The sequence below is a fragment of the Delphinapterus leucas genome, chromosome 5, assembly GCF_059928025.1.
Source record: "Delphinapterus leucas isolate spDelLeu-1000000601 "Yukka" chromosome 5, BTC_Dleu_Yukka2, whole genome shotgun sequence".
Taxonomy (NCBI): Eukaryota; Metazoa; Chordata; class Mammalia; order Artiodactyla; family Monodontidae; genus Delphinapterus; species Delphinapterus leucas.
Window position 1 is genome coordinate 19,440,476 of NC_143133.1, and position 22,557 is coordinate 19,463,032.

General features: G+C 38.6%; 1 protein-coding gene across 8 annotated transcripts in view; it reads right to left on the minus strand.

Moving 5' to 3' along the window:
* The window catches only part of BLTP1 (bridge-like lipid transfer protein family member 1), a 207,902-nt gene extending 187,759 nt beyond the window's left edge, over positions 1-20,143 (minus strand). For 6 of the 8 annotated variants that reach the window (XM_089911537.1, XM_089911540.1, XM_089911538.1 and 3 more), the window contains exons 1-3: positions 19,890-20,140; positions 18,339-18,426; positions 3,062-3,191 (exon numbers count right to left, since the gene is read on the minus strand). In XM_089911537.1, coding sequence (XP_089767663.1) covers positions 3,062-3,158 — 97 coding nt within the window. In that variant the 5' untranslated portion in view covers positions 3,159-3,191; positions 18,339-18,426; positions 19,890-20,140. Of the gene's footprint in view, positions 1-3,061; positions 3,192-18,338; positions 18,427-19,889 lie in introns of all 8 variants that reach the window. The other 2 variants (XR_016393200.1, XM_089911536.1) reach the window with 2 other exon arrangements.
* Between the last annotated feature and the right edge of the window lie 2,414 nt (positions 20,144-22,557).

Sequence of the window (22,557 nt, forward strand, 5' to 3'; positions counted from 1 at the left end):
CTCTTCGTTGCGGGGTGCGGGCTTCTAATTGCGGTGGCTTCTCTTGTTGTGGAGCATGGGCTCCAGGCGCACGGGCTTCAGTAGTTGTGGCACATGGGCTCAGTAGCTGTGGCTCACGGGATCTAGAGTGCAGGCTCAGTAGTTGTGGCACACGGGCTTAGCTGCTCCATGGCACGTGGGATCTTCTTGGATCAGGGCTCGAACCCGTGTCCCCTGCACTGGCAGGTGGATTCTTAACCACTGTACCACCAGGGAGGGAAGCCCGAAAAGTCACTTTTTAAAAATATCAACAGTCTCTGCTTTTAAAGTACTATTGGAAAAAAGTGACAATTTTAACCTACTTCAAGATATACCTATATTAAATAGGCCACGAAATACTATTTTGCTGCAATTGATAAGACAATAACTTACTTTTAAAGAACACCAGTAAATATTACTACAGTAAACGATATTCTAAATTTGATCATGAGTTTTTCATGAAAAGTTTATGGTCACTTATAAAATTTATAATATTCCCAAAAAACCTAGTTCGTAAACACACAAAACGTGAAACACAAGAAAGTATTTTTCAATAAATTTTCTTTTACTTACCCATTTAAATAGTATAACTATTTTCTAGATTAAGACAGTAATATAAAGCAATTTAATATGTGTAACCTTTTAGCACCATCATATTAAGTTCGTAAAATTTTTTAAAAATTATTTAACATAGGGCTTCCCTGGTGGTACAGTGGTTGAGAGTCCACCTGCCAATGCAGGGGACACGGGTTCGTGCCCCGGTCCGGGAGGATCCCACATGCCGCGGAGCGGCTGGGCCCGTGAGCCATGGCCGCTGAGCCTGCGCGTCCGGAGCCTGTGCTCCGGAACGGGAGAGGCCACAGCAGTGAGAGGCCCGCGTACCGCAAAACAACAACAAAAAATTATTTAACATAGATAAAACAAAGCAGTCATTGAGAGTCAAAATACAACATTCCTCAAGGTAGCTTAGATTGATGGTAATAGCTCTGAGGTAGCAAGTGCTATGATTTGCCCATAAAAATTATTTCTAGAACAATTCTTTTGAACACTTATTTTCATGGTACAACATTGTTTTAAGCTAAAGTCATTTTGCATTAATTTTTACTGCAAATCACCGTGTGAAGAGCAGGTAGTTACGGGCCCTTCAGAAAGGCAAAAGGTATTTGCTGAGGACTTCCCTGGTGGCGCAGTGGTTGAGAGTCCACCTGCAGATGCAGGGGACATGGGTTTGTGCCCCGGTCTGGGAAGATCCCACATGCCGCGGAGCAGCTGGGCCCGTGAGCCATGGCTGCTGAGCCTGCGCGTCTGGAGCCTGTGCTCCGCAACGGGAGAGGCCACAACAGTGAGAGGCCCGCGTACCATAAAAAAAAAAAAAAAAAAAGGTATTTGCTGAGAAATTTGCTTCTTTCCCAGAGAGTAACCACCTGAGGATTATGGCCTTTTCACTGTACCATGTCCCCCCATCCCCTTCAACAGCGTAAGGCCATTAGTAAAACAGAGGGATTAAACAATCCCTCAAGGTTTTTCTGGTCGTTGCTATTATTTCCACCTTAAAGAAAGGAGCTGTATACAATGTGAAAATGAGAAATTCAAGGTGACAGGAGAAGGGGCACCTAGGAAATAAGAAAGAATTCTGCCGGGACTTCCCTGGTGGTCCAGTGGGTAAGACTCCACGCTCCCAACACAGTGGGCCCAGGTTTGATCCCTGGTTGGGAACTAGATCCCGCATGCATGCTGCAACTAAGAGTCCGCATGCTGCAACTAAAGATCCCGTATGCTGCAATGAAGATCCCGATTGCTGCAACTAAGACCCAGCACAGCCAAAATAAATAAATAAATGTTAAAAAGGAAAAAAGAAAGAATTCTGCCTGTAATTAAACTAAAAGGTAATTTTTAAATGCTGCTTTTATGAAGTTATATTTCATAGTATTGTTTTGCATTTCATTTTATTTTTCGTTAATGATAATTTACAGTAGTTCATGTTTGTCAATTAGGAAAAAAAAAACTTGAAGTTGAAATGGTAATCCAATCCTACCTACAAATCCTGAATCATTATAATTCCCTTCATATACACTTCACCTCTGCCGTAACCCTACCATGCATCCTGCAGTGTCATGAAAGAAGCATACGCCTGCACTCAGAGAAAAACAGCTGTGTAACCTGTGTGAGTTAATTAATCCTTATGGGCCTCAATTCCCCAACATGTTAATAGGAAAATAACACCTACCCTCATAAGTCTGCTGTGAGCATTAAGTGAGACAACATATGCAAAATGCCTGTGGCATGTGGCACACAAAGGATGCTCAATAAATATTACCTCAATAAATATTACCATTACCCTCCCTTTCCTCCCCCACCCCATCTTACCCTTCCTACTTTCCTCTCTGTATCTTTCTAATTCCCATGCTAAAATTCAAATCAAACACCATTCTTCCACAAAACATCCTGGGCAGTAACAGCCTACAGTAATCTCTCCCTTCCTTGGTATTTTATTTGTATTTCTTCTTATTTGTTCATACTCATTCATTCACTCATATTTCTTCCCTCTCTCTGCAATTTAAGTATACACTGTCTTGTATTATTTGTGTACACCTAGAAAAGTTTGGCAATATAAGACAAAAAAAGTTATTACTGGAAAAGCCCACTGTCAAGTGCATAAAGAGTGAAGAAAGAGATGAGAAGATTAATTAGGCAAAAACATATTTACCACAAGGATTTATCACTTTTATAATAAAACAAAAGTGTTTGCTTGTATGTTGGGATGGGGAATGGAAGAGCTGATCTGAAACAGAAAAGATAAGCTATGTCTTTCTTCTCATCCCACTTCTCCTAAGTCAGACAAGGAGGCAGTCTAAGGAAAACAGCCTTCCAGAGCAGTTTCCAGAGCAAATATTCATAGAAGCATAGATTAAAATCTTCTCCCCAAAAAATAAACAAATGGTACTGCGAGCATTCTAACTTCAGTCAACCACTGCTTAAAATCTGGCAGTTGTTAATCCATACACAAAAAACAATAAAGTACAAGAAAATATATTCTACTTACCAACAAGAAGCCAAACAACATTGGAATTGTGCTCTGTAAGAAAATCTTCTAATTGAGTGATACTAGGAACAATACTCTCATTCTTCCTTTGATCCATTACTTAAGTTTTTCCAGAATAGCATCTAAGGGCCTGAAAGAGTTCAAAGGTTAAATTTAGAACTTAACCTATGTAAGGGGAAAATAAGGTGAATTTAATAAAAGTGAAAGTTTATTAAATCATATTCTGCTTTCTTCAATAAGAAGAAATTTGTTATATTTGCAAAAATATAACAAACAACAAACATGTCCACATTTCTACATAAAATATAAAACAATGTATCATATTTTTAATGTCCTGATTTCACCATTCTAAGTATGAATAGAGACTCAGGTTCATTTACTATACTCTGGCTCAAAATAAGAGGGACATAATTATTTTTAAATCTAATCTATTTATCTCAACAATAAAGGAGTAAGTATTAATCATCTACATTAGACAAATTCACCTAGACTTGTCCTAAAAACTGCTACTTAATAATAATATATTTATATATTAAGCTGTATTAACCCTTCTTAACCTCTATCAGCTGTGCATTCCCATTATTCCATGGAGAAACAATCTCCCTAGTTTAGATTCACTCTGGATAGTTTGGACAGTAAGCAGATCTCCTGCTACCGGATGCTCAGGATAAATTACATCGTATGTCAAATTGTGATCAGACATGAAAAATGTATGTATGTATGTGTGTGTGTGTAAGTGTGTGTGTGTGTGTGTGTGTGTGTGTACGTACTGAGAATGAGCAAAAAGTGAGGAATGAAAGTTTTGATTTTATGATCTAAGAAACAAGAGAATTATCTCTCTGATAATACAGTATTAGCATGACTAACCCAACCCACCTATAACAAAATTATCTTGTGATAAATCAGAAAAAGGGGGGAAAGAAGCTAGACAAAGAAAGCTATGCAGTTAATAATCCCTTAAGACCAAACAGTATATGTGACTTTTATGAACAACTAGAAAAACAGATTTTAAAACAGGAAGAATATGTGAGGACAACTGTCTGGATGAAATTCAGTACAGTTAGCTTGTCAACTTAAAAGTGTTTTCTGTTTACTCGCCACAAATCTATCTTCATAGATCACAAAACAAGTTTAAAAACTGGGTGAAACAACATTGCAAGATACTATCTACAAGAGATGACAATATTTCATATTTCTACATTGTTGAAATCAGTATAATTTAGAGGCAAATTAAACATGCATTTTTCAAAACTGAAGAGCTCAGTAATAAAAGGTTTATTATTAAAAGTGATATGCAAACCTAAGGGCAAGATGGCTAGAGAAATTTTTTTAATGTTTTCATTTTTCAGTAAACCTTTTTTCCTATGTTTTAGAGAGTAAAAAATGTTCACATATTGAAAATACTGGTGGTGGCCAAAGGCACGGGGTGGCGGGAATGATTGAGGATGTTCAAAGGGTACAAACTTCCAGTTATAAGATAAATAAGTTCTGGGAGTGTAATGAACAGCATGGTGACTATAGTTAACAATACTGTATTGCATATTTGAAAGTTGCTAAGAGATCTTAAAATTTCACATCACAAAAACAAACAACGTGTAACTATGCAAAGTGATGGATGTTATCTAAACTTACTGTGGCAATCATTTTGCAATATATACATATATCAAATCATTATGTTGTATACATTAAACTAATACAATGTTATATGTCAATTATGTTTCAATAAAACTGGGAAAAATGCTGTATTTTTCAAGGCTTTGAAAAATCTGTCAACTAGCAACTTAAAATTTGGAGGCTAACTTTTACAACATGAGCTTCCTTTCTTCCCTTTTCAGTTTTGTAGACTAGAAGAAGTAAAATTTTTAAAAGAGAGAAAACACTTTGAAAAGACCTATAATCTAAAACCAAATATTCACATATTATATAATGGTTTACATATTATAAAATAACATCTATACCTATTTCATACTTATTTTTACCATTTTACAGCACACTACTGAGGATGAAAAGAGCACGTGGTGACTCCTAGGGGATGCTCCATGAGGGATGTACCCTGGCATTCAGATCTCCACATAAAAGGGAAAGTGATCTATCTACCAAAAGGATCTACAGTCCTCATGCAAAATCACCTGGACCACCCACCACTGTAACAACCCACAGACAAAGAGAATGTAATTAGGAAGAGGGTATTCAAGTTACCAAGAGAGAAAAATGCAGTATCACACAGTTTTAACCAACATTTGTCCAATTACTAGTTAATGCAAAACCTTTAAGAGAAATCAACAGACAAAGCCTCAATAGTTAAAAGAACATATTTTGAGCAAATACAGAAGTAAAGGCTAAGACTTAACAAGAGCCCTAAAGTAAACAGTAGACATTCTGGCATAAAGTAAGTGAGTAAAAACAACACTGGACACAGAAAATCCAGACTGAAACGGGGCTATATGCCTTGCCACACTGTTTAAGTGGCACACCACCAATCCTTTAAGGAAGAGGAAGTGGAGACTGATATAAGAACCTACAGCAAAACCTTTTCATGGAGCAAATGATGGAATAAAAAACAAATTGGTTGTTTCCTCTTCCTCTTCCCTTCCTGAACAGTTCAGTCTAAAAGCCATAACGTGGGACTTCCCTGGTGGCACAGTGGTTAAGAATCTGCCTGCCAATGCAGGGGACACGGGTTCGAGCCCTGGTCCAGGAAGATCCCACATGCCACAGAGCAACTAGGCCCATGTGCCACAACTAGAGCCCCCGAGCCACAACTGCTGAAGCCCGTGCGCCTAGAGCCTGTGCTCTGCAGCAAGAGAAGCCACCACAATGAGAAGCCCATGCACCACAACAAAGAGTAGCCCCCACTCACCGCAACTAGAGAAAGCCCACGCGCAGCAACAAAGATGGAATGCAGCCAAAAATAAATAAACCAATGAATTTAAAAAAAGAGAGAAAGCAGATTGCTCCATCTCCTATTAAATAAATAAACAAACAAACAAATAAATAAATAAATTTTAAAAAGCCATAAGGTAAAGCATAGTAAGGCAGGCACTTGCACATGGGGGAGAGAGGGACAGAAGTCTCAGTGGCCTAGAGTAGAATATCAGAGCCAAATAATACCTTTAAATACCCTAAATTAAATATCCATTTGTGCGGTGATGAGGCTAGTGGAAAAGTGGCAGTATTTCAGGGTACTGAAGCCATAGCAGGATGAGGAGGTGATACTTGCAGGGAAGAGGTCAGGCACAGGGTGCTGGAGACTGAGTGGAAGGAGGAAGGTCCAAGGCAGGGGGAGAGGGGCAGGAGAAGCAGTCCAGCTCAAGGTGTCAGAGCCTGGGCGAGTGAGGTCATCCACACAGGCAGGTTGCCTGGTGCAGGGTGTCAGAACCCAAGTGGAAGGCATCAGACCCCAAAGAGATGGGTAGAGCTTCCATGCAGAAGGGCGATCTGGGGTACTGCATTGATGCAGGAGCAGGATATGAAGGGTGAACACCTGGGAGATAGCCCATGCAGGGGATGGGGGAGGGGATTAATCAAGTAAGTAAATATACCAAGAATAATGGGAACCAAGTTTCTCACTGCTAGAGGATATATAAAGGAAGAAAACCAGAATTAACCCTGTGGTGTTGGATAAGAACTGGAGGTACAGTTTTCAATAGAAACGGATATAGAAACAAATATAGCTGTAAATGTATATATGTATATGTATGCATATGTTCATTAACAGGCCCTGAGAGCAGCAACACCCCAATATAAAGAGCAGAGAACTTTTCTTCTAAAAATGGTTTTCTATTAAGAGAGCTCCTTGAAGAAATGGCTGATTCCACAACTAGGGCAGGGAAAGTCAAGATGAGCCTTGTTTTCCAGAAAGGAAAGAAGTATTCAAAGAATGATGGGAACATGTCAAAAGGACATAAAAACCAGAGGCTCCCACTGGCAAAATCTGGGACAATTTAAGCAGTAAAATAAATAACAGTAATAAATTACAACCCATTTAATAAATACAAATTTATGAGTCCATATGAATATAAATAATCAATTAAATTTTGATGAGCAACGGGATACCCATATCATCTCAAAATAACTGCCCCCCAAAATAATTATTAATGACAAAGGGAAAAAGAGGAACTCTGAAAAAGCTGGCAACTAATTAAGTGATCAAAGTAAACACCATCAATATAGGGACAAATCAAAATCGTGCAATTTTTAATAGAAGAAAACAGCCTCACTTCCTCGATATTCCTGCCAAAGATACATAACCTGAATCTAATCTATCTTGCCTCTCTCTTCTGAATCATAATGACCAATAGAGATTGTTTTAGTCATCTTTGTATCCAAAATACCAGTGACAATGCCTTGAACACAGCCACTGTTTTAAAGTATCATATCATTTTAAGTGGCATTTTTATCTATTATGTAAGAAGGTAACACTGATCTACATGTTTTAAGACATGTTCTCTCAATATTTTCATGATTCACCTATATTCTTCTCTTCATCCTTCCTGAAATCCATGGTACTCATTTCAAAACTGCTGTCCACATTAGAAAAGAAATTGTGGCAATTAATATTTTAGTGGCATACAAAGAAAAGCATGAAAATGTGAAACAGTTTAATCAAACACAGCAACAACCAGAGATTTATCAAAGTCCCTAATTTAATACCACCACTACTACCAACATTCTTAGAAATAGCTTTCCAAAAAAGACTACTCTTCAAAATGAATTATCTGTAAAATCTTTTCAAATACTACATTCAACCTATTTTCTCTTCCACTAGCATGAAGGAATAAAACTATCTAACATCTAATATTGCATCATCAGACTTTTAAAGACAGAACTCCAAATCTTGATTGGTCCTACAAGAATAGAGGTCATCCTACAAGTCAATACAAAAAATACAAATAATCTGATAGAAAAATTAGAAAATATATAAACAGGCAATTCACAGAGAACGATAATATCACTAGCAATCGGGGATAATCACAATTTATCACCCACTATAAGCGAAAATTAGACTGAAAACTATATTGGCAAAAGTATGGGGAAATGGGCACTTATACAGTTGATGGGAGTAAACTGCCTTTATGAAGACCAATTTATCAGATCCTATAAAACTGTACAGGTCTTGACTTGAACATTTCAGTTCTAAGGCTCTATTTATTTCTCAGAAATACTTAGACACAAAGATGTTTTTTCAAAGACAATCACTGCAACATTATATATCATACTGAGAAAAGAGAAAAAAAGTCAATTAATAAGAAAATAGTTAAATAAATTATGGTACACTCTTACCATATAAATACTATTACCATGTGAAATAATATGCAGCCTTTTTAAAAGAATAAAATAGCTCTATAGGGGATAATACAGAGAAATGTCCAGGATACATGTAATGTTAGCAGGAGAAAAGCAAGTTGAGCAAAAAGATGTATAGTATTCCACTTACATTTTTAAAAAAGACTATCCATTATGTGTATTACATATATACACCATATAGATACACCACATACGCATGTACATATATGGTGTGTGTATATATATCTACTTTTATTAATCTGCAAAAATATTAGCTAAGCCTTTACCTCCGAGAGCAGTGGGAGGAGATTTGGGGGAAGGAAAAGAATCAGTAAAGCAGGACTTTCACTTTTACTCTTGATAACTAAGTATTATTTAAATGTTTTACAATTGGCTTGTAATTCTTCCATAATTTAAAAAGAAAAAAGGGAGGGTGGTGGCTGGAAGACAGGACATGACAGGTGAGAAAGGGGCCTTTTTTGCCCAAGCACACACCCCTTGGCCTCTCCTTTTAACTATGGCCAAGGAATAGGTGTTTCCCAACCCCAAAATATCAACTTGATCTTCTGTCATTCTACCATCATGTCTTTCCTTCTACGGTTCTTAAATCTTTGTCTTCTTTAAAAATTAAAATGCAAATATCAAGCAATATGAAACTCAAAGCCTTCATCAAAACATCATAAAGGGCTTCCCTAGTGGCGCAGTGGCTGAGAGTCCGCCTGCCGATGCAGGGGACGCGGGTTCGTACCCCGGTCCGGGAAGATCCCACATGCCGCGGAGCGGCTGGGCCCGTGAGCCATGGCCGCTGAGCCTGTGCGTCGGGAGCCTGTGCTCCGCAACGGGAGAGGCCACAACAGTGAGAGGCCCGCGTACCGCAAAAAAAAAAAAAGAAAAAAAAGAAAACCATCAGAAAGATCAGTTAACACCTTAGCAAGAATTATTTGATTTGATAGCCTTGAGTGTAAGAATGGAAGCTGAACAGCTGTACTGTTCTAGAGAGGGGCAAGCTACAAACAAGGAAGGAAGTAAAGAACACTAACAGGAAAGAGACTGGAGGAAGAGAGAAAGAGGAAGCAGTTACCAAGAGAAAACAGAAGAGTCAAAAGGTCCTGCTTCAGGCTGTATTGTTCCAAAAGCAGACCATTATGTGGACTGAGAGCATGGACTCTGTACTAGACCACCTGGGTTCAAAAACCAGTTCTGACATTATAGCTATGTGATCATGGGCAAGTTGCCTAACCACTCTGTGCTCTATTTCTTCATCTGTTAAATGAGGACACTAACAGTACCTACCTCACAGAGTTGTACAGTGAGAATTGATGAGTTCAGATATGTAAAGCATTTAGAACAATGTGTATCACACAGTAGATAATACATTGTGTAAATGCCTGATACTGGCAACAAATGCCATTGGTGTCTTGCCCATAAACTGTTGACATTCACCTCTACACCAGATGATTCATTCTGAACACCTGTAACATCCTACTGTAGGCTGCTGTCTGGCTGCAGGAACATGCTCAGTTTGTACTCAGGGCAAGCCAGAAATGCCAGAGTTAATGTCAATGAGGCTAGGAATTTGGTGGGTAAACACCTGCAGCTTCCCTGCTCTTGACTTGGGATAACTCTGAGGAATATTTTATTTAGTCTCCGCGAGTTCCTCAGTGGTAGTGAGCTCCAGATGCCCACAGTGGTAACTGTACCTTAGCATTTACCACACTGTATTGTAATTATCAGTTTAGAAGTCTGTCTCCCCACCTAGACAGCTAACTGCTCTTTAAGGATATGCTTGCCCTATTCATTGAGTGTGCAATATGCAACAAAGTTCCTGGTATGCAGTAATCTCTCAATAAATACTTGTTTCATAAATGAATGAAATAAATGCATCATTATAAAAAGTACATAATTATGAGCTATTGCCAAAGGTAAGCAAGTATTTCCACTGTACTCAAGGCCAAGAGAATCCTAAATGATCTTTTTCACACTCAAGAAAATTTGGTTTTCATTCACTTGAGTCTAAGAAAATGATAGCAAAATATCCTTTTGATAACCCAATTCCAAATATAACAAAAATGAAGGAAAAAAATTAATCATACTCAAATCCCTCATGCAACAATAAAGTCACAATTATTTGTATAAAAGGCATTCACATACCTTCAGACCATTATATTAAAGTTCTTTGAATTTAATCACAGTTCCTTTTCCATAAAGGAAACTACCTGGGGTTTTGTTGTTTGTTTTTCTATTTTTTTAATTTGTTTGAAGTATAGCTGGTTGTGCCAATCAACTATAGTTTGGCACAAGATTGTTGTGCCCATCTCTGCTGTGCAGCAGAGTGACTCAGTTATACACATACTGACATTCTTTTCTTTTATATTCTTTTCCATTATGGTTTATCACAGGATAGTCAATACAGTTCCCTGTGCTACATGGGTTTTAAGAGTTGGAAAATATATCGACTTCATAGCTCTCCTTTAAGCTTCATCAACATTGGCATTCTCTTCAACATCAAGCTTGAATACCTATTAGCACACAGCAGCATTCTGCATACTAGAAATTCTGTGAAGTATGCACTTTGTACACACTTTTGCATTGCTTGCCCATAAACCAAATTTGACTGATTTTACATTAACTGTTATAGAATATACACTTTCTTGAAAACTTTTCAGGTATGGTTTGGTTTCTGTAAATATGTAAGAAATTACCTTGATATACCTTTGTAGAGGTCCCAATTTCAAAGTCATTTATATCCTCCTTAATTAAGAAGTCAGGTAATTGACCCAAAGAGCTCAGTAAATACCAACACAAAGGAACTGCCAAAACAGACTGCTTAACTTTCCTATGGCATAATGACATCCCAAAACAAAAGTAAAACACAAATCAGATGGCAACATTTTTATACAAAATGAAGTTTCAAGAGGTTTAATTCATTTGAACTGTTTCTACAATGGCTCAAGTAGTCTGAGCACTCAGCAATCTAAAGGCAGTGGGCCTGAAACAAATAACTTTGTGATGCTCCTTCCAATTCTATGCCACTACACAAATAAAATAATACAAAACAGAAAAGTACCTGCAATTGAACATCTCAAGCAAAAGAAATATGTAAACATTTATATTTAAGATAGTATTGGAATGCATATAAAGCATTAGGCAAGTTAAAGTTGGTATTACCAACTGAGCATATAGTGATTTGAAGAGCCCTCTATGCCTAAAAAAATTTGCCCATCAGGATACAAGGCCTAAAATCCCACCATCCATTTCTTCAAATAGAGTACCAACCAATATTCTCTCTTAAAATGCAAAGATATCTTTCGAGTATCTCAATAATAGCTACCATTAATTATTACCATGTGTTATTAGTATAAATTAATTCAATAGATTACTTTTCTCATTAACAAGCAAGATCCAGGAATATCACAAAAGGCCTGAGATTCCTGAAAATGGGAAAAACCTTAAAAAGAAGACAGTGGGCAAAAAAAGCAAATTTAGTTTCCTTAACAAATGTGGTCAGGGTTGGCAGCTTTGTGTACATAAAGCAAAATTATATAATGTCCTATTCTGTTCATTTAAATAAACAAAACAGACAATTATCCTCTTAGATCAAACAGATTGGGAATAATCCTCTCTACCTAGAAAGAGTCATTCCAGGACCCTTTCAGCCCCAGGATTCTACATGCAACAAGCACAATTTGACCTATTAACTATTAACTAACTCTAAAGACCAACAGAATTAAGTGGTAAAGTAACAGTCAGAAATAACAGAAATCAAACAGAATAGGCTTTAAAGCAGATTTGCAATGTAAAGCTCCCTCTCTCTAACCCTTCTAGCCCTTCCTTAGCTGTGAGATAACTGGAGCAAGTTACTTAATCTCTTTGAGTCTGTTTCCAAGTTGTAAAATGGCCATCTCTTCCTTGAAGAGCAAACATAAAACTCTGAGCAAAGTGTTTGACAAGAAACACATTATAACAGTGGTAGCTAAGCTATCATTAATGTTCTTTTTTAAAAGAAAACCAGTTCAACGCAAGGTGAAAGTTAAAAAACCATAAGATGCACACCAGTAAACAATGATTAATGTATTGTTAGTAAAAGATAAAAATATAAAAGAGAAATATATATACTTAATTAAACAACAGAAATTTATAACAAAGAAGAAATTAGTTGATATAAATGACAATCAAAAATGTATTAAATGCACCAAACTTTTGGACAGCATGGGCCATGAGTCTAGGGAGCACTAAAAAAAAAAAAAAAAAAAAAATGTATTAAGTTAATATGAATAACATAGCTCTAAAAATACTACTGAGATTCTTAAAAGCAGATCAAATGCCAAAGTTCAATGGTCACCAGGCAATTATTGCTGAAGTATTGATATTATTCAGATATGGTGACCAACGATTCAAACAGTATAAATCAACAAACTAAACAAATGTAGAGTACCTTTTAATATCATAATCTGTGCTACAAAAATGGTTTTTCATGTCACATATGGAAGAGTTTTTAACATCTAAGAAGTCATATCATTCAATAAAAATATTGCACTTTAGCAAACCTCACTGCTATAGCCAGAACTTTATGCTGGTTCACCTAAATATTCATAGAAAGCACAAAAAACAAAATGAAACTCTTAAAAAGCTGTAGAAAGCATATCTACTAATAATGGGGTAAAAAGAGCTAACTTCAACTTCTCCAAATCTAGAAGAAACCATGATTTATAAATATTACCCACCTCCATACAGCACACCAGAAGTAAACACTACCTTCAGCGTATTCTTCAATATGGCCAGCGATACAAAGACATCAACAGAAAGTGCCATGAGTGAAAAGTTTAACCCTTCCACTTCTGCATCCCATAAGTTGATTAGCTGTGGGGTTTTGTTTTCACTTTTTGTACTGGCTGGTGAACACAATCTACAAGTTTCTTTTAATTCTTTTAATCTAGAATTCTATATATCCCTTCCATACTGATACACCAGAAGGCATAAAACTTTAAGAAAACTAGCATCAGCAAAGTAAAATTCTAAAGAAGGTTTCTTGCAATAAAATCAGTATTTCCATTTTCTTATCTGGCTCTTAATTTTGTTATCTTCTGCCTTAAGTCATATCAGAAAACCCCACCTAATATATATTCAAACTACTCACCCAATAAAGTAGGGTCTTTGGATATGGGGGAGAGGGAGGAAGAAACTGGTCATGTGTGTTTACCAACAATCTCATCATATCAGGTTCAAGGGAATTATTTTTTATTAGCATGTTGCTATGTAGAGAGCCCAAAAGATCCATTTAATAGCCAATTCCTATGAACTGAGAACACTGCTGTAATTGAAATTGAACTTCTATGTACCTAGTACAACAAAAAAGCCTGCTTCAGGAAAAAATGCAGATGTGACCTTATACAATACTACTGGTGATATCTGACACAATATTTTAAATGGATATGGAGCTGTATAGAAACACACTTTCCATATACATCAAAAGTGACAAAGTCCAATAAGGTGAGTAGTTTATAAAGTTTAGACTGTAAACATTTTGAACAATGTTATATTACTCTTTGAAATGTTCATGCCATGGTATTAACTCACCATTATAATGATAAAATATAGCTACCATAAAATGGCTAACATTTATTCACTGCTTGCTATGTGCCAGGCACTGTTCTAAACACTTTACATGTATTTACTCATCTAATTGTCAGAAATAACTACCTACTTACAATTCCCCATTTTACAGATGAGGAAGTTGTGGCAGTGAGAAGATAAGCACAAATACGGCTAAGACATGGCTGACCTGGGATTTGAAACTAGACAGTCTGGCTTTAGAGTCTGTGTTATATTGCCTCTCATATCATATATGTTCACAGAAATCAGCCTGTACTTGTCTTTTAGTCCTCAATTTCTTTGCTGTGAAAAATGAGTTCCTTCCTTCCACCTCTAAATTCTAGTTTAGGAGCTAATATTAAATGTTACCAAAATCCATATTTTGGTATAAAAAATTCATATTTTGCCCACTATGGCATTTTTTTTCTCCTAAAAGAATCCTCTATTAAATCAAAGGTCAGCAATCACTTTTTAAAATTAACCACAAGAGGCAACACATCAAGTTATTGAGCCTAATTAGCAGCAATGGAGACCAAACGGTAAAGTGAGCCAAATGTGACTGAACCACCTCCCCACTTAAAGTACAGAAGTACAGAGAAGTTTCTGTACTTCTCTCTCACCTGGATATAAAGGCTGAATCTACATATTTTTAAAGAGCTTATTTGCTGCCCTAAATAAGCTGACAATTGATAGAATTGTGGTAGTTTTTAAATATGTCCAAAAAGTATTTGATATTCGTCCTTTCAAGAGGTGGAGCTTAAGTCATTCCCCTCCCAAGTGTGGGCTGGACTTAGTGATTCAGTTCTCAAAGAACAGGGCAAAGCAATGGTTTGTGACTGAGTCAAAAACGGCATCACAGCCCCTCCCCCTCCCCCCTCCCCCCTCCCCCCCCCCCTCCCCGCCCCGGATCATCTGCTCCAGGGGAAGACAGCTGCCTTGTTAGGACACTTCAGAAGTCCTAAAGAAGTTCATGTGGTGAGGATTTCAGGCCTCCGGCCAACAGACATGTGAGCCATCATGGAGGCAAATCTTCCAGCCCCAGCTGAGCACTCAGTTGATTAAAGTTCCAGCCAATCAACTACAACCTCATGAGACCTGAAGCCAGAAGCAACCAGTTCAGTCACTCCCAAATTCCCAACCCACAGAAACTCTGAGATAATAAATATTTGAAGCCACTAAGTTTTGGGATAATTTCTTACTCTGCAATAGATAACTAATAAAAAGTATGAGAAAGGTAATTTTGTGAGATATCTGCAAGCTATCTCTACCCTGATGGTCCATACCTGCCATCTTAAGCTGAACTACCCTCACTCCACTCCTCCTCACCAAATGATCAGGAGTCAGCAATACCACACCAAGAAGGCTACCAATCACATGACTGAATCACATACTCTTTCCACCCTAAGTGGGAGTCTCCTGCAGGGACTCCGTGGACCAACTTCTACCCTGCCTCCTACAAATTTATCTGTACCCATAATCATCTCCACCTCCTTCCCTCCTGTCTCGGGAGAGGTCTATCTGAAGCACCCTTGACTTGCATCTTTGTATTCTATCCCTTCCAACTTGGTTAATGACCTTCCTCCACCAATTCTTCTCCTTCACTCTTCTATCTTCAGATTCTCTTTTTGATGGCTTCTTATCCTCAGCAAATAAAGACTGTAAATGTATTCATATCATTCGTACCTTTAAAAAACAAAAACCCTCTCTCAAACTCATCTATCTATCTATCTATTTCAAACTATCTCTAACTATCCCGTTTAAAACCAAACTTTCTGAAAGAGCAAGTGACATTAGTTATTTCAATTTCTTATCTCTTAGCCAGTGTGAACTGGATCCACCTATATAATTGCTCTTGCTGAAGTCAACGACGTAACTGACATGTCCAATGGATATTTTTGTTAGCCTTATTTTATTTGATTTCTCAAAGATGCCTAATACTCATTCCTTTTCTCCAAACTCAGCTCTTCCACTTACTTGTGACTCTGCTGATCTTCTCCCACTTCCCTGCCCACTACTTCATCTCTTTTGAGGTATGTTTTCCTTCCATCTTACCCTTAAATATTAGTGTTCCCCATGCTCATTTCTCTTCTTTTACCCTATGTTTTTCTACCTGACTGATCTCATCCATTCCCACTGCTTTTCACTGTCATCTATAAACTGTGACTTCAAATTTATATCTCAAGCAGAGTCTTCTTCTTAACTCAGATCTGTATATACAACTGCCTAATGACATTTCTTGGAAGTCACAGATGCCTCAAATATAATAGCCTCAACTGAACTCATCTCCTCCAACCATGTTCCTCAATCTATTTCTCTTCCTATATATTCCCTCGGTAAATGGCCCGGAATCCACTCAGCTTCCCAAGCCAGGTGTCAGATAATTCATTTATTCTGAAAATATTTATTAAACATTAATTATAAAATTGAAAATGATAATGGCTAGAAATCACCCTGACTCCACTTTCCCTCAAGACCACTAAATCTTATCCATTCTATCTCTTTTATGTCTATCTAATCCATCTCCATCCCTTACATCCCATTTACTCTACTGTGCTAATTCTCATTTGCCGCGTGGATTACTACAATAGCCTCTAATTGACTGCCATGCTTCCAAGCTCATCTCTCTCCAATTCATCCTCCAGATTGTTGCATCTGACCACGTCCCTTCTATTTGTCATATATAAGTTCCCTGAAATTTTCTCAGATTAAAGAGTTAATTTTCTTAATCTCCCATGAACTTTTGAAATTCTATCTCTATCTTTTTTTAATTTATTTTTTGAGGTAACATTGGTTTACAACATTATATAAGTTTCATGTGTACATTATATTCATACTTCTGTATAAACTACAATGCGCTCACCAACAAAAATTTAGCTTCTATCCATTACCATACAGTTGATCCCCTTTTCCCATTTCGCCCTACCCCCCCCAATCCCTTTCCCTCTAGTAACCACTACTCCGTTCTCAGTAACTGTGTTTTTGTTTGGTTTGTTCATTTATTTTGCTTGTTTTTTATATTCCACATATGAGTGAAATCATGTTATTTGTCCTTCTCCATCTTATTTCAGTTAGCATAATACCCTCAAGATCCATCCATGTCATCACAAATGGCAAAGTTACATCTTTTTTGTATGGCTGAGTAGTATTCCATATGTATATATATCTCATATTATCTACAAGAGCCAAGATATGGAAAAAACCCAAGTCCCCATCAACAGATGAATGGATAAAGAACATGTGGTCTACTACTATCTCTAACATGGAAAAGAGTACACTAAAGTGAAGTCTGTAAGAATCCTAGTTTCTCACTGTACCTTAAAGTAGCTCTAGTAGAGTGCCTTCCTTTATTAACTAAAATAATATGAAAGAATTATTATAAATACAAACACTTACTGTATGAGTAGTGCTGTTTTCCTAGTCTTTTACATAAACCAAAAACATCCTTGCATATAAAACTTTTTAAAAAGATATGGGTTCAGGGACTTCCCTGGTGGTACAGTGGTTGAGAATCTGCCTGCCAATGCAGGGGACATGGGTTCGATCCCTGGTCCAGGAAGATCCCACATGCCACGGAGCAACTAAGCCCATGTGCCACAACTACTGAGCCTGTGCTCTAGAGCCCACGTGCCACAACTACTGAAGCCCATGCACCTAGGGCCTGTGCTCTACAACAAGAGAAGCCACCGCAATGAGAAGCCCACGCCCCGCAGTGAAGAGTAGCTCCCGCTCGCTGCAACTAGAGAAAGCCCAGGAGCAGCAACGAAGACTCAATGCAGCCAAAAATAAATAGATAGATAGATAGATAGATAGATAGATAAATAAATAAAAGATATGGGTTCACAAAAATCTTACCTTCTAGAAAAAAGTTCACTACTCTAGTACTCTCCAGGGCCATGATGACCACTACTCTTAACAGAAGCCTGAAAAAATGCCTGACGTACAGTACTCAATAAATATTTATGAAATTAATTAAGATTTTCTCAATCATGTTTAACCATGTCTTCTACTATTCTCCATTGAATTCATAGTGAAAAATATACTTAAGTTCAAACAAACACAGTATTCTATGAAGAACAAACCAAACGTCAACTAATTTTCTTCCTTTCTTTTTAAAACCCTTTATAATATGGGCAGATTAATGAGGAAGCAAAAGAGAGAAAAGAAAGTTGACACTTGATAATCAAGCCAACGATTCCCTTCTCTTTCTCCTGCCAATACACAAGCTAAGCACATGACTCAACTGTCAGTCACATAGCAATAGTTCAAAAGTCAGGTAAAATGAATGGCAGGTCACGTTATACACTACTGTCTTAGACCATTCTATCAGGTTAAATTACAATTGAAGAAGAAAGTCAGATTTCCTCTATCTGAGCTTTAACTGAAGACCCAAAATATTTACCAAGTTTTTTTTCCAGAGTCTGTAATGTTCTGTTTTTCCTTTTCTTGATCTTCAGAAGGCCTGTCTGCAGTGTTTCATCTTAACACACCTGAAAAGATCACCCATTTTAACCAATTATACAAGATATTCTGGCTTTATCAGCAGTTCCACCATTTCAGATTAAATGATTTGATTACACATGCACCTGCGTGTGTGCACACACAAGAAGTCTTTAGTGTTAATCCAATATTACATTTCCTTCTTTAAAGTTTCTGAACAAGAAATACTCCTAAAACTAGAATAAGACCACTATTTCCGAACTACAGTCTTCCAAAGGTTTCAAAACCACTGTACTTATGGAAAGGGCATGATTTTGGTAATCAGAGGGTTCTAGAGGTCAAATCCTACCTTTAAAACATACTCCTTGAAAAAGTTGTTCTCTCAAACTGTTGGGTCCTTGCTGGCAAGAATGGTGCCTCAGTTTCCTTCTCATTCCCACCTGGCACACTTTTTATCAAATGAAAATCACCTTGCAAATCCTCACGATGCTTGGGAGTGGTAAAGCATACTGATTAAGGGACTCGAAACTGGAGTACCATTACCTGATCTAAATCACAGCTCTGACTTTCGACAAGTTTTTTAGGGCTGTGGGATTTAGTTCTCTCATCTATAAAATGAGAGTAATAACAGACTTTACGTGATAGAATTGTTATGATGATTAAATAAGATAATATATTCACATAAAGCATGTACCACTCAATACTTATTAAGATAAATGTGTTGGTTAATTCATCTATTTTTATACTTTATGTATCTAGTGAACTTAAATCAGCTTCATTGCCATGCACAGAGCTGAAAGCAGCAACATGAAACCAGTTGAAACTTAGACGCTTGAACAGTCATGGAAAACAATGATTTCCTTACAGAGGAAATTTACAAGAACTCTTTCCCTTTAACAAGCGTCCCTAACTTGCATCTGTCAAAACTAAGACCAAGAGGAGCCGGAGGGGGACGATTCTGCAGAGGGAAAATCAACTTCCCTTCACCCTCCTTTGGTCAAAAGATGTTTCCGCTGAAACGTACTCTTCCATAGTGTAGACCCAGCAAGCACCAATCAGAATACAAACACACCACGCCTGGGGAGTAAAGAGGGTTTCTAAGGCTCCACCGCCCTTGGTCCAAAATCGACTCTGCGTTAACCAGTATGGGGTCTCCTGCAGCCCGGTGCAGCTAACAAGGCTGAAGCCAGAGTCTGCAGGTGCACGGTCCTTCCCACACACCCGCAGGTGGGCGTCGCCCGCCCGCCATACCATCACCCAGGGGCCAGTTCCTGCATTCGAGCCCCCAGTCACCCATCATGGCCCTTTCTGGCCTTCTCATGGGCCTTCGACACCCGGTGTACAAGTCCCCGTGCTGCAGGTAAGGATGGCAAACGAATAAGAGATGAGTCGACGCCGCACCAGGCAGTCGCGACGAAGCCACACCTCCCTGATTCCGACCAGACTGAGGTCCAGAGATGCTGGGAAGAGTGCTGCCCACCCAAACCCCGCTCAGCCGGACCCATCCCCTCACCTGAGCGAGCGCCGGGACGGCCCGGAATCGCTCTGGTCTCTCTCCGGGTGATGCCGAGGGCCTTGGGCGGCGGCGGCGGCGGCGGCGGCGGCGGCAGCTGCAGCGCCCAGCCGGACACGACCTGCTGAGCGCTGCGCGGGTCCACACCCTCCAACCCTGCCACCCGGACCCGCCGCCCGAAGTCCAGCCCGGGGCCCCACCTCTGACACAGAGTGGGGCGGAGGAGGATGGGAGGGGTCCGAGTTGGGGCCGGGCGGCACTGCGGCTGCGTCAATTGGTAACGTCATACGTCACGGCGCCGGCGCCTCGAGGCACGCCACCCGAGCCCCGCCCAGGAATTGGGACGCCCCGCCCCTTCTCCCCCTACTGGGCGGGCTGGGGGCGGAACCTCGACCTTGAGGCGGAGGTTAGGGACGGATTTGAAAAATCATTTCGCTACCCACCCTAAGGGAATGGTAATGAACTGCCTTCCTGAGGCCAAGAGGCAGATGAGCACAGGTGGGGCCAGATCGCTAACAAAAAGGAGACCGGTGCTCTGATTTGAAGAGAATCCGCTCTGAATAGAGAGCAAAACTTTTATGACTGTATCAATAAAGGGAGCTTCATTGTGTGAAATGCTGCCACAGCGAATCTATTAGAACTAAGTCTCTTATTGTTATACTACTGTAAAGTGGTTGATGCTCACCATTTTTAAAGAAAAAGGCTCTTCATATTATTAGCGGGTGCACCAAAGCAAACGACTTCCTGGAGTTAGAGGCTTGTTACAGATATTTTGCGCACTTCTTAGGTACAAATTGTAACAGGAAAAGTGGGAAACAGTCTTAGCTCTGTAAAAGTTTTCTGATTGCTTGGGGCAGATGTGGAGAATGCACATAAGACAACTAGAAATGCAAACGGTAACATACTAGTAATAGCTAACAGTGTCAAGCATGAGCGAGGCACTGTTCTAAGCACTTTTTATTTACTGACTCATTTAATCCTCCCAAAACCCTGTGAGGTAAATACTGTTATTATCCCCACTTATTTCCATTTCACAAGTTAAAAACTCAGATACAGAGAGAGGTTTAATAACTTGCCAAACTGGAGAGCTAGGGTTCCCAAGCAGTATGGCTCCAGAGTTCATGCTCTTAAGCATTACTGTATACTGCCTCTTAAATTCTAAATGTCTAAATGTCTAGTCTGACTTCCTTGAGCTGAAGTACCACTCTCAGTAACATTTTTACATGGGAGTTCCATTTTTACCTCAAAACAACAGCTATGAAGCCAAATTTAAAATAAAGCTAGAAAAGGTTAATCACATGAGGTATTGTATTAACCTTTATTGCATATAAGGAAATGGTGGCTCAAGCAGAAGTGGTTTATGAAAGGACTGGATGAAAGCCAAGAAAAGCATACACCTATCTTAGTTACTTCCACCTACTGCTGAGACACACCTGCCTCCCTTATTTGAATTAGCTCTTTGGAGTTTATTTCTGCACTTCTACAAAGAAATTAATTTCAGTAGTCTTTCTCAAAGTCTGGAGAATCTCAATCATTCTTAATCCTTATTCCCTAGTAAGGCTCCAGGACCCCGACAAGGATTCAAGTTTGCTACTGTCAAACATTCAACCCTGCCTTAAATGGAAATTGTCCCAGCACAAGTTATCTGGAGTAGGAATACCAAGATGTGGTTCAGGTTCCTCAAATCAAAAACTAAACTGAAACTGAATTGCCCTGGAGCTACGGGAAATAGTTAAGAGGAAAGAGGGAAGATGGGGGTGAAGTTGAATGTGGTCTTAATCTAACTACTGAGTGGACAGTTGGAATCTGAAAGTTTCTAACTCTTCCTTTCATCCCTAAGAAAAAGGGCCACCCTGTAACAACTACAGATATGCATTAGACAGCGTCCTAAAAATGAATTATTTATTTTAAAAGCTTTCTATTCCAAAGGTGTTTAATGTTGTGAAGATCGTTAAACTCTCTGACATTTCATTTGACTCACTAATTTTCATGACAAGGCTTATTCCCTTCACTTGTTTACCACCTACAATCACCTTTCACCAGCAAAGAAGAATACAAAGGCAAATGTCTCCATCCAGAGACTTCAATAAGAATTGCTCTAATGATGGAAGCCCTCTAATGATTTTGGGTTTTTTATTAACCTTTTATTAACCTTTTTATTTTTTATTAACCTTTTACTTTGAAATAATTATAGATACACAGAAATTGCAAAGGTAGTACAGAGTGGTTTTGTGTACCCTTCACCCAGTTTCCCCCAATGGTTATATGGTACATAATTATAATACAACATGAAAACCAGGAATTAGACATTGGTATAATGTGTATATATAGCTTTATGTTATTTCATCGCATGTAAAGTCATGTAACCATCACTGCAAACATGATAAGAGCTATTCTGTTACCAGAAATATACCCCCTCATGCTATCGCTACCCCTTTATAGTTACACTTACTCCCCTCCGTGTTTAATTCCTAGCCTCTGGAAACCACTAATCTGTCTTCCACCTCTATAAATTTAATCATTTAAAGAATATTATATAAATGAAACCACACCGTATGTGACCTTTAGAGACTGGCTTTTTTCACTCAGCACAGTGTCCTTGAGAGCAATCCAAGTTGTTGCACATATCGATAGTTCATTCTTTTTATTGCTGGGTGTTCCACAATCT